Source organism: Camelina sativa, chromosome 4, assembly GCF_000633955.1.
Source record: "Camelina sativa cultivar DH55 chromosome 4, Cs, whole genome shotgun sequence".
In the NCBI taxonomy this organism is placed as follows: Eukaryota; Viridiplantae; Streptophyta; class Magnoliopsida; order Brassicales; family Brassicaceae; genus Camelina; species Camelina sativa.
Window position 1 is genome coordinate 5485200 of NC_025688.1, and position 14064 is coordinate 5499263.

General features: G+C 37.0%; 1 protein-coding gene across 1 annotated transcript; it reads left to right on the forward strand.

Annotated features, from left to right (window-relative positions):
• Positions 1357–2329, forward strand: LOC104783560. Its single transcript, XM_010508705.1, has 2 exons — positions 1357–1926; positions 1994–2329. Exons 1-2 carry the CDS (start codon positions 1357–1359, stop codon positions 2327–2329), a joined length of 906 nt encoding a protein of 301 aa, XP_010507007.1.

Consider the following 14064-nt stretch of genomic DNA (forward strand, 5'->3'; position numbering starts at 1 on the left):
ATGCACTTCATTATCCATTGTACAAATATTGGTGGAAAAGCCAGAACAGATAACACTTTCTCAAGGAAACTCCATTGAACTGAGTCAAAGGCTTTGGAAATATTAATTTTGAGAGCACACCGGCTGGTAATCGATTCCTTGTGATAGTCCTTAACAATCTCTGTTGCAAGCAGCACATTCTCAATCAAGAGACGATTGGAAACAAAAGCCGACTGGTTCTCCGCAATAAATTGCAGAAGTACCACCTTGAGTCGATTTGCGAGGACTTTAGAGATAACTTTGTAGATCACATTGCAGCAAGAGATTGGACGATAGTCTTTCATTTCTCGAGACTCTAACTTTTTTGGGATTAGAGCTAGAATTGTGGCATTGGCACCCTTTGGCAGAAACCCTTACTCAAAAAAAGACTGGACGGCTATAATGAAATCAGCACCAACAATATCCCAAACCGCCTTAAAAAATTCTATAGTGTATCCATCCAGACCCGAGGATTTATCTTTAGCCATAGAGAATATGACTTTTTTGATCTCGTCTGCTGATACTACACGAGTAAGCCACTCACTATCCACCAAAGAACACCGAGAGGGCAGTAATCCTTGCAGATCAACTACCGTGGTGCCTACGAAATCAGGTGGTTTAAATTGGAGAAAGTCCTTGAAATATCGCTCTGCCTCCTGTTTAATCTCATCCCCATTAGAGAGCACAATACACTACAAGAAAACAGGCCATTTACGACAATCGTTTGTGACTGATTGTTTAGTCGCAATAATTTGCGACGGTTTTGCGACTGTTTTAATACTTATTAACGACCATATAAAATACAGAAGGAAAACCGTCGCAAATTTATGACGAAACAACACGGTCACAACTACGTCTCACTTTTGCGACCGCATACATACTCTTTGGTGACGGATATTATTTCGGCGCAAAACAAGATGCATTTTATGACTACTTTGCAACACCATTTTTGGTCCGCCAGAGTAGTCGCAAATAAGTCGCAAAACAGAGACTTATTTGCAACGACTTTTTTGATTATCATTTAGTAGCAAATTCGTTGCTGCATGTCGGCAAAAAACGTTTATCTTGTGGAAGGTAGATGTACTCAACTTTTGGGACTCCTATGAAAACGGTCGCAAAAGAGTCGCATCATGTCGACAAAAAACGTGTAAAAGTGTGTTAGGTGTACTGAAATTTTGTGACTCTTTCTATAATAGTCGCAAAAGAGTCGCAAAATTTCTCTTATATATATGCCACCACTTCTTCCTCCATTTACATCGAGATCAAAGAGAAAAAAAACGTGTGAAAGAAAAAAAAAAGAGAGAAAGAAAAAAAAAAACTGAGAGAAAGAAAAAAAAAATGTGGAACAATTCATCAAGAGCATGGATGTACAATCGGATCGATCCATTAACTAATCATATCTCATTGGATTATTCGGCGGGTGTGGAGGAGTTCATCGATTTTGCCAGTAGCCATGCACAAAATAGTAGAGGTAGGTTTTACTGCCCTTGTGTAGTATGTCACAATTCGAAGTCTTTGAAAGCTGCATCAGTTTCGAATCATTTGCTAAGTAGGGGGTTTATGCCTAACTATTATGTATGGTATGAACATGGTGAAGATTATGATGTTGTTGGAGAAGGAACTAGTAGTCATTATGCTAATAATACAGATTATGCTAGTGCTAGTGAACCAATAGGATTTGATGGGGAGAATGTATATGCTGGGATGGTGAATGATGCATTTCATGGTTCTGTACCATATAACGAGTATCATGAACATGAAAGTGGAAATGATCATGTTCATGAACAACCCACCCAAGAAGCAAAACGGTTTTATGATATGTTAGCTGCTGCAAACACTCCACTGTATGATGGATGTCGGGAAGGGCAGTCGCAGTTATCGTTAGCAGCTCGGTTCATGAACAATAAGGTCGACTACAATTTGTCTGAAAATTGTATGGATTCATAGACATGATTGTTTACGGAGTATTTACCAGAGGGTAATCAGGCAACCGACTCATACTATGAGACATGAATTGTTTACGGAGTATTTACCGGAGGGTAATCAGGCAACCGGCTCATACTATGAGACGGAGACTTTGATGCGAAAGCTAGGATTACCGTGTCATACATATGATGTGTGTATAGATAATTGTATGCTCTTTTGGAAAGATGATGAGAAGTTGGAGCATTGCAAGTTCTGCAGGAAACCAAGGTATAAGGCTAGTGAAGGAAGAACAAGAATACCGTTCAGTAAGATGTGGTATTTACCGATTGCGGAAAGGCTGAAGAGAATGTATCAATCTGAGAAGACTGCAGCTTTTATGAGATAGCACGCTGAGCATAGCTCTGAGGAGGGATTAATGTGTCATCCTTCAGATGCGGCTGAGTGGAAGAATTTTCAGCAATTGCATCCCTCATTTGCAGCAGAACCGCGTAATGTTTATCTTGGATTATGTACAGATGTTTTCAATCTTTTTGGGATGTCGAAACACCATTCGTTATGGCCAGTGATATTGACTCCATACAACTTGCCTCCTGGGATGTGCATGAACACAGAGTATTTGTTTCTGACGATTTTGAATTCAGGACCGAATCATCCACGAGCTAGTCTTGACGTTTTTCTCCAACCATTGGTCGATGAGTTAACAGAGTTATGGTATAATGGAGTGGAGGCATATGATGTGTCCTTAGATCAAAATTTCAACCTTAAAGCTGTCCTTTTGTGGACTATCAGCGATTTCCCAGCATATGGCATGTTGTCAGGATGGACAACACACGGAAGATTAGCTTGCCCAATTTGTATGGACGATACAAATGCATTTCAATTGCCAGCTGGTAGGAAGACATGTTGGTTTGATTGCCACAGGAGATTTCTTCCTGCTAATCATCCAATGCGAAAGGATAAAAAACACTTTCTCAAAGGCAAACACGCAGTGAACGACTATCCACCGCAATATTTGACGGGTGAACAGGTCTTACATGAGCGTATAAGAAATGCCGAGCCGCCAAAGACTTCTGACTGCGGAGGAAATGGGCATGAAAATAAAGTGGATGGTTATGGAAGTTGGCATAATTGGCACAAAGAAAGCATCTTGTGGAAGCTCCCGTATTGGACCGATCTTAACTTACGACACAATCTTGATGTGATGCATATTGAGAAGAATATTCTCGATAATCTCATGTACACTGTTATGAATGTGAAAGACAGATCAAAAGACAATGTGAGGTCCCGCTTGGATGTTGCAAGATTTTGTGATCGAAGTCAATTACATGTTGATGTTGTGGGAGAGCTCCTTTTCCATTTGTGTTTGCAGAGTTGTTACCACGTGACGTGCATCTTGCATTATCAGGTAAAAATTTGATATATATATATATATATATATATATATGTCAATTTAATTTCATATACATGATTTTATTTATATATTGTAGGGATTGGATCATTTTTTCGTGACTTAAGCAGTCGATCATTGGAGTTAAGTCACGTCCAAGTCCTGAAAGCGAATATTGTGATGATTTTGTGCAATTTGGAGAAAATATTCCCACCTTCGTTCTTTCATGTCATGGAGCACCTCCCTGTACACCTACCATATGAAGCCGAACTTGGTGGTCCAGTCCAATATAGGTGGATGTACCCCTTCGAAAGGTTTTTTAAACGCTTGAAAGGGAAGGCAAAGAACAAAAGATATCCAGCGGGATCAATTGTTCAATCATATATTAATGATGAGATATCTTACTTCTCAGAACACTACTTTGCTTTAAACATTTATACAGCTAGTAGAAGGAGGTATTTCTTACTTAAAGTATAATATATAATGGTCTTTCAAATTAACATGAAAGACTGATTAAAGTTTTAAATATTTTTCAGGTCATTGCGATATGATGCGGGTGAGGTTCCTGTATATTTAGTAACCGTACCGGATATATTCACTCAAGTCGGTCATCCTAGTGGCCAAATTACAGAGTTTTGGCTGTCTGAGAAAGATCAAAAATGCGCACATGCATATGTATTGTGGAATTGTGATTACTTTCGTCCTCTAGAGAGGTATATGTTTCAGATTTATTTTTAAAGCGATTTCTCTTCAATATATTTATGAATTAATTGTCTTCTATATGTTGGGAAAAACAGTGTGTTGGACGCTCAAATTCGGCATGAATATCCAGAACTCACTGATGATGAAGTCACATCGAAAAGAGATGAAGATTTTAGCGATTGGGTTCGCCAATATGTAAGTATATGTAAATAAATTAATATAGAAAGATATTTTACTGAATGGGTTAGCTTCCAACAATTTATATTTTTTTTCTTATGTAGGTGTCTACAATGAAACATATCCAAAGTTTTCCTCCATGAGTTCTTGAATTGGTTGATGGTCCAAAAAACAAAGTCAAGTCGTGGACTATGTATTTTACCAGAGGTTACATGTTTCACACGCGGGAACACGGGCATACCAAAAAGACTATAAATTATGGGGTATGTGTTCGAGGGCAAAATTATTCTGAAGCATCGATGGAGGATAATTTTTTTGGGACCGTTGAAAACATAATCGAGCTCGAGTATCCTGGCATTATTAACCTAAAGATTACACTTTTCTACTGTGACTGGTTTGACCCAACGGTTGGCAAAGGTATCCGTATGACGAACAGAGGCATCGTAGACGTGCTTCCATCAAGGAAATACCGAAATTACGAACAATTTATTTTAGGTTAAGTTTCTTTTCACTAAATATTTAATTAATTTACTTACATACATATATATTATTAAATATATATTAATTTAATATGATCCGTTTCTTTATATAGGTTCTCAAACTGATCAAGTGTGTTATCTGTCATATCCCTACACTAAACGACCTCGCAAATCGTGGCTTACAGTGTGCAAAGTTAATCCGAGGAATGTTGTTCAAGGGAAGTTTAACGAGAATGACTTGGTTATATTGCAACAAACTGTTATTGAGGCAACTCCGACTTTGGTTGAAGAAATAAGCATTGAGAGTTTAGTCAACGAGAGTCATCAAGATGAACCAATCGATTTTGAGATAGAAGATGCTGAAGGAGAAGACGAATTTCAATGTAACTTGTCATCATCCGATGATGAAGATGAAGATGAGGAACTTGCATATGAAGACTAAATGTGCATGTGGTTTGTAACACGTTGTCTCTATGTGTCATGTAAAATAAAATAAACTTTTTAGTTTGACATTTATATATGTTATCGTAACCCTTAATTGAATGATTATTCTGGCAATTTAGTACTGTAGTTTCCCTCAAAATCAAAGGCCTCGAGTTCGATTCCCAAGCAAGATTAATATCCTTCATTAATAACATAGTCACAAAACAGTCGCACATTTGCGACCGTGTACAGACTACATAATTTTGCTACGCCATAGCGACTACTTTGAAACCACTTGTGCGACCACCTTTGCAACAATTTTAAGACCGTAAAGCGACTAACACCTGAATTAGCGACTACTTTGCCACTGTTTTTTATTATTATTTTATTGGGAAGTGTCTTGAAATTCTATGACTTATTTGCTACGTTTTAGCCACTATTTTGCAACCATTTTTGCGACGATAAAGCGACTAACACCTGAATTACCGACTACTCTGCGACCTTATTGCTATTCTCGATATTTTTGTATTTCAAATTTCATATCTTACATGTATTTTCATCCTTAGTTATACATTTACACTTGTATTTGATTGAATTTAGTCATTAAAACTTTTTAAAGGTCTTAAATTTCAATGTTTACAATACAAACATGCATATGTACCAAACCTATCTTAACTAATACATGTTACCAATGTGGAAGAATGTGTAGGACTTAAGAAAAATGTAAATCTTGAGTTTTAAATGGAGATCTTTACTAACTCTTCCTATTGTATATACTATTTACTCCTACTATGAGTGATTTATGTCCCAAATCAGCTCATATGGTGTGAAAATCAAAATTTTGGGTTGCGACTAATACCAAATAGTCACAAATGAGTAACAGTTAGCGACTACTTTGCCACTGTTTTTATAATTATTTTATTAGGAAAGTGTCTTGAGCTTCTGTGACTTATTTGCTACATTTTAGCCACTATTTTGCAACCATTTTTGCGTCGGTAAAGCGACTAACACCTAAATTACCGACTACTCTGCGACCTTATTGCTACTCTCGATATTTTTGTGTTTCAAATTTCATATTTTAGATGTATTTTCATCCTTAGTTATACATTTATACTTGTATTTGATTGAATTTAGTCACTAAAACTTTTTAAAGGTCTTAAATTTCAATGTTTACAATACAAACATGCATATGTACCAAACCTATCTTAAGTAATACATGTTACCCATGTGGAAGAATGTGTAGGACTTAAGAAAAATGTAAATCTTGAGTTTTAAATGGAGATCTTTACTAACTATTCCTATTGTATATAATATTTACTCCTACTATGAGTGATTTATGTCCCAAATCAGCTCATATTGTGTTAAAATCAAACTTTTGGGTTGCGACTAATACCAAACCGTCACAAAAGAGTAACACTTAGTGACTAATTTGCCACTGTTTTTTATTATTCATTTATAGGACAAATTTCAAACGGATTTGGGACTACTTTGCTACTCTTTGTGCGACTGTTTTGCTACGTTTTTTTGGCGGTTTATGTTTCCACCACTAATTTAGTGAAATTAGTCTAATAATTTTGGCGTAACTTTTCCCCCAAATAAATTTGGTCTGCGACTCTTTTGCGACTGAAAAGCGACCTAGTATCGTTAATAACTAGGTAAACACTTAAACAATTTTTACACTTCTTCTTTTCATTTCTTGTTCTATCCAGGGTTTTCGCAAAAACCTCTCTACTCTCAGAAAAATCTATCTCCTTCTCTCTCAATCTCTCAATCGATTTCTCCTTCTCTCTCAATCTCTCAATCGATTTCTCCTTCTCTCAATCTCTCGCTCCTCAGTCGATTTCTCCTTCTCTCTCAATCTCTAAATCGGTTTCTGCTTTATCGATCTAATGCCTCCTAAGGGTAAGGGTACTTCCAGCGGTCGCAGTGGCTTGGGTAAGGGTTCTTCCAGCGGTCGCGGTGGCTTGGGTAATGGTTCTTCCAGCGGTCGCGGTGGCTTGGGTAATGGTTCTTCCAGCAGTCGCGGTGGCTTGGGTAAGGGTTCTTCCTTCGGTCGCGGTGCCGAAACAGCCACCGGTGTCCAAATCTTTAATGGTCACAGATCCTCGTCTCATTCGTCGAACCCTTCTGATCGGACACACTCTGCGACACAGTCTGCAACTCATTCACATCAAAGCCGTCCTTCACAGTTTCCACCGCCGTTAAGGAGTCCATCACCGACTTCAGATCCACCGTCGAGGACGAATCAAGAGTCGAGTACACCTCCATTGCGGGGGATACTTACACCGCCTCCGATTCCTCAACAACTGCCTCTTTCTGTTCCTCGTCCTCAACCTCAACCTCAACCGGAGCATCTTCCGGAAGAAGATAATGGTGAAGAAGAATATCTTCCAAATGTCGAAGAAGAAGAGGACGAAGAGCCACAAAACCCTAATCCAAATGTCGATCACTACCAAGATCTGTTGGATGGTTTGCTAGCTCTTCCAGGCCGAGAACATCCTCCACTCCTGTCTGAGCATCCGATCCTTGGAGTCGAAACTCTTTGGTATAAAACTCTCTCCTTTTGTAAGTTTAGTTTAAAGTATACATGAATGTGATAAGTGTCTATAAGTGTAGGTCAATACATGAATGTGTTCACTAGTTTGCGGTAATAGGTTCACTAATCGGTTGTTGTTTAATGTTCAATAGTTTGATCATGTTCACTAATCGGTTGTTGTTGATATTCAATAGTTTCAATAGGTTATAGGTTCATATTTCCAAGTAGACTTACTCAGTTAATGTAACAGGTTTAACCGACACAAAGGAAATGTTTTGTGGGATTGTAGCGGAAGTATAATTGGGATGTTGGGATTGCTAAGCTCGTTAAAGAAGGTTTCTTGACAATAGCCAAGAAAAGGATGAAAGGCATTGTTAGTCAAACTAAAAGGAGTGGTGTACAACCACCATAGATTGGTGATAAAATATGGCCGATTATGTGCGAATATTGGAACACCTCTGATGCCATTGAGAGGAGTGAGAATGCTTCACAGTGCAGAAACTCTACTCGTGGAGGTCTTGGAGTGCACAAACACTTAGCTGGTCAGAAATCATATGTACAAATTCATCAAGAAATGGTACGACTTCTCTTTCCATCCACTTCATCTCAAAGTTTTTCTAATTTTTCCATGATGTAATGTGTTTCACTATCATTGTAGGAGGAGGAGCTGGGGCGTCCTGTATCACTGGTCGAAGTGTTTCTTAAAACACCTACTCGACCAGATGGTACATTTGTGGATCAAAAAGCCAAACAAGTTTCTGATGCTTATGAGAAGACCATATAAGAGAGACAATCTGAAACGGACGATGATGGTCCAGATGGTTCAGAGAGTTCAACACATCAGACTCTTTCTTTTGATGAAAGAAATGAGATCTTCCTTCAGGTAATTAGTTTATGTCTTTTGGGTGTGATTTTTCTTTGTCAATTTGGGTTTCTTAATGTGAATGATGGTTGATGTTGATTCTGCGCTTAACAGTCTCTTGGTTTTCTTTAAAATTGTTTAATGAGCTATGCTTAGGAACCTAATATTTGATGTTGATTCTATATTTCGTTTTCTGGTTTGTGTTGACTAGTGAATGTTTATCTTTTGGTTTAGTGTACTCAAACAAATACCAAAGGCAACCCATTTAGCCTTGGATCACTTGTTGAGACACTAAAGAAAGGAAAAAGGAAAGAGAGTTATGCCAGCTCTACTACATCAACTCTTGCGGAGCTTCAAGATCAACTTCGGCGCAAGATTTCTGAAGTCGAGTTTGAGAATGCACGACGTGATCAGGAACACCGAGAGTCTCAAGCTGAGATCAAGAAGCTTCTCATCCTCATGAAAGAAAAAAATCCTGAATTCGCAACTTTTATGGGTTCTCTTCCTTCAGCCACCCAACCAGCTACCGCACCTGCAACCACTGGACAACCCACCACCGATGGAGGCACCACACCAGCCTCCAGTCCAGCTGTACAATCCAACGATGGAGGCACCAGACCAGCTGCCAATTCCCCTACCTCTAATACTTCTTCCAACTGAACTTTTAATTTCCTTTTCTTTAATTATGAACTTGCTTTTGAATACTGCTTCTTGGATGTTTAGGATGATAAGTTTGCTTGTGTGGTACTTTAAATCATCTTTGCTTTGGATTATTAGCATTTGAAATTCCCAAATTAATCAGATTAAGGATTGCTAAAACGTTACTGATTTGTGACCAAACCAATTTCAAAAATGTGACTATTTTGTGACTAAACCAATTAAAAAAATGTAACCATTTCGAAACTAATCCAAATTACAAAAGCTTCAATCTTAGTGGCATAATAGTTACTAAAAACGAACTCCTTAGCGACTACAAAACCAGAGTCTTAACTTAGTCGCAATAATAAAGGACTAATTTGCGACTCAACTGCTACTACACTAAAACAGATTTCGCAACCCTTTTGGGACTAATAAGTCGTCCTTAATCCGTCGCTAAACCCAGACTCTACGGTTAATCCCAAAACAGTCGTAAACATAGGACTGTTATACATAGTCACAAAATTGTCTCTAAGTAGACTTCGTTGCGGTTTAGTCGGACATGTACAACTACTAATTCTAGTCACTGATTCGTCGCTAATATACGACCCTATAACATAGTCCGTAATCCGTCGCAAATAAGCGACCTTGTTGCGACCAACATATTTTGCGACCGTTTTTTTGCGACCATCAAAAAGAGTCGCAAAATAGTCGCACCACCCTTATTTGCGACTAATAAGCGACTATAGTAGGAGTGGCAAATTGCCTGTTTTCTTGTAGTGGTACCAACTGGTGACTGTATTTCCCGGATTGTGTTCGCTGCTGCTCTAGCTTGAACCACTCTATGAAATGTCTTGTTATTCTTATCTTCGACCTGCAACCAATGTAATTTGGACTTCTGCTTCAAATATCTCTCTTCAAGGTTTGCCAGAGAACTCCACCATGCATAAGCCTCTGATCCAGCCACCATGGCGGCGTCAGATGGCGTGACAAAATTAGCTTCCTGCGCCTGACATAGAAGGACATACGCCTCTTTTGTTCTCACAACCAAATGATGAAGCTTCCCCTTGGCCAGAGATCGTATATGCGGTTTAAGTGCCTTAAGTTTTTTCGTGAACCGAAATAGAGAAGAGGTAGACATATGAATAGGTTCCGTTTCAGTCCAGAAATCTGTGACTAATGGTTTAAACTCCGCCATACCAACCAGTGCATTAACGAACTTAAATGGCTTACGTTTGATCACCCGAGTCGTCTCCTGAGCACTTAGATGTATTCTACCGCGTAAATGATCTGAGCAGCCACCCACCTCAAAAACATTATAAGAGTGGGGATAAGCGTCTTGCCACGCCTCATTCACCAGAACACGATACAGCTTTTTAGAGATTAAATCATCTTCACGCTTATTACACCATGTAAAGAGAGGACCATGTGAAGCTAAATCCGACAGAGAGCAATAATTGACAACCGAGTGAAAATCTCTCATTCCAACATCAACTCCTAGATTATCCTCTCGGCGAGAATGTTCCTCCGCATCCAAAATCTCATTAAAGTCACCGAAAAGTAGCCATGGCTTGTCTTTCATAATCGGAGAATCCTGATGAGAACGCAAATCTTCCCACAAAGCTCTCCTTTCCTCCACCGTATTCAGACCATAAACAAAAGAGCAAAAAAAACTCTGTGTCCTGATCCTCTAACTTCACCGAACATGTGATGAGGTGTCCACTCTTGAAGATTGGACTAAGCCGCACATTGTCTCTCCAAACCACCCATATAGGCCCCCTAGCACTATGTTCATAATTTGTCCAAACTGACCAACCTTTAAACAACTTTGGTCCCAACCATTGAGCCTTAAAACTGACCAACCCTTAAAACTGACCATACTCGTTTTAATCAACTCCTCCAAATAATCCTCAGCTACATATCTACAATAGTAGTCTCTTCATTATGCACCATCACTATTCCTTCTGCGACCCAGTAATTGAACAATGTGTCTGTTTGTATCTCATAATCTTCCGGGAAACGGGCAAGGTAAAGAAAGCACTGCTTCAAATGACAAGGTAAATCTTCATAACTCAAAAGATAACACATTGAATACCAAACTACCAATGCCGCCATTTTCACCAATCTCTCCTACAATATGAGATCCAATATTGTTGTGTACCTCTCCACCCGGAAGCAGTACGTTTTGTAGCTAACAACCCTCCAAGAGTTTTCAAAGCTAATGGTAATCCTCCACAATGTTTGAGCATTTGTTGAATCTCTTCCAATAAATCATCAACCTGAATCTCTTCCAACATTTTCTACATATAAGCTCCCAAGCTGCTCTGCTCCAAATGTCATCAAGGACAATCAAACATTTCTCGGTTTCAAGTAGCTTAAACAGCTCATCTTGGAGTCCAGACACCGTCATCTCCAAAATCCTCTGTTCCTCATTTTTCGGCCTAACGCTCTATAACATCACCCGCCACACATGCTTTTGTCTACACTCCTGTGAAACAAACACCAAAGCGAATCCACTGAAATGACGCTGTACCGTCTCATGATGAAAAATTTGTCTAGCTAGAGTGGTTTTCCCAGCACCGCCCATCCCGCATATCAAAACCACTTGAACACCATCCTCTTCTACAATATGACTCACTAGTTGATGTATAAACTTATCAAATGAAATATTTATAAACTTAGTGAGATTAATATGAATTATTTTATGTATCCCAATAAAAAAAACTAATGATCTATTTCCAATAGAAAAGGTTTATATTTCTTTTGTTTATATATTATATTTTCATTTTTAAGTATTTTAATATTTAAAAGTAATAAAAATTTAACTTAATGATATAGCTAGTTGTGATTGGATGTTTAAAATCATATGTGGATTTCTGTTGTTTCCTTAATTATTTGTATTTTTAATAATGATTTTAATATCAAAATTTAATAATACTCTTACATATTAATTAGATAGCTAATAATAATTGGAGTTTGACAAAAAAAAAAGAGCTAATAATAATTGTAAATTTAAGATCATTACAAATAGATGTGAGTAAACTCAAAAAATAGACTATAAAAAATTAGTGAGACTAATAATGCTTGATTATTTTTATGTATTCTAGTTTACACTTATCTTATATCCATATGTTATTTTTTTCTTTATTTTATTTTTATAAATACCTTAATACTGTATACAACTATATTATTTACATATGCTGGTTTTTTTCCTTTTCATAAATATTTTAATGTAAAAAATTATGAAGATTTAGAAAATAATATCTAATCTCATTAGTTGTTTCAAATCTCATGTGGGCAACCTTAGAGCACTTTCATCGCAAAACCCATAAAGAGTTTCTAAAAAAAAAAAGAATTGATATTTTAACTATATAAATATATTTTAATTGTTTTTTAATAAATGAATCATTAGTGAAATGAAAACTGCCAATTTATGTTGACAACCATCTCTCCCTTTCTCTCCATTTTCTTTTTCAACCTCACATTAATTAATTAAAATAAAATTCCTCGATTAGTTGCCCAAACTGGTACATAACTCTACCTCTACATAACTCTACCTCTCTTTTTAAAGGTGCATAAAAAAAAAGTTGAAGGGTTCAAGCATATTCTAACTCATTTACCTTTTTTCTTTGTTAGTGAATGCAAACCGTGTAGAATCGATCTACATAAATTTATATGGTCATATTGTGTTTCACTTTCATGTATGGATTTCGAGTGTCAAGGTCAAGTTTGTAACTAGGCACCATTCGAAATGTGATCCGTTTTCTGTTTTACTAAACTTGAAACATTTTTTATTTATCTATATTAACATTTTCACAGCAACTTTTATGAAAGAAAGCTTCAAATTCAGAACTATTTACAATCTTATGCCATTATCATTAATATATATATATTTTTTAAAACATCAATAAAGGTTAAATAATCAATCGTATGTCCCACTATAATCGCATATCAATTTTCCAGTTAATTATGTTAACAAATTCGAAATCTTATCATCTAAGAATAAAGTCGCATAAACTTCTTCCCCGCTAAACTGACATATTAATTTTCCAGTCAATTATCTTACCAAACTTTGAAATATAATTATCTCTAAAACTATCTTTCTATACCCGAAAAAATATATATTGGAACAGCTTTCTTTAACTTCCTTCCACTCCATTCCTAATTTTCTGCAAAATTAGCAAATCGGAATCATCAATCAATCATATACAATCTTCATCATCACATTTAAATAGGCAAACATGATAAATATTGAACGTAAAAAACTCAATTCTACCAAACCAAAATCAAACCTTCCAAAACAACTAAGATCGCATATATTCTCAAAATTCGATACGCAATCATAATAAATCCCAATGGCAAGCTATATAAATAGTGCCTCACCAACAAACATCGACAGCCAAAAATATAAAGAAAAATAAATATATTACAGATGATGAAGCGAACGATTCTCTGTTTTTCTTTTGCCGAATAGTTTTGAGACCTGCGCGGGAAGGACATGATGAGTTTAGTTTTTTTTTGGATAATCAAGAAAGTAGGATAGTTAATGTAGCTATAAAACAATATTTCAACGTTTTCGTTAATGTATATGGTTCTTTTACATACATAAAATGATTGAAGATCATTGCAAGTCTGTGATTTATTCGGATCAGAACTTTAAAGATATATTGTAAATAAGAGACTTCAGATCAGTTGCAGGACAAGATCAAGCAAAGTCAGACGGTCTATCTCCAACTCAGTTCTTTGAAGCTGCGTTTCTTTCTTCTTTACTTAATATCCGGATCCTACTAATCTACCAGTTTCTAATAGTTACTTTGATTTTACCTTGGCAAGCTGTAGGGATTGTTGTAACGCCACATTTGCTCAGAAGAGCCTGTACTTTAGACGGGTATACCCCTAAAACGGGGAGGTAAGACTT

Bases quoted from the DNA above. Each gene is read 5' to 3' on its own strand.
- LOC104783560 (XM_010508705.1), top strand. From the start codon at position 1,357: ATGTGGAACAATTCATCAAGAGCATGGATGTACAATCGGATCGATCCA. The intron at 1,927-1,993 runs GTCGACTACAAT...AGTATTTACCAG, and splicing joins CTCGGTTCATGAACAATAAG to AGGGTAATCAGGCAACCGAC.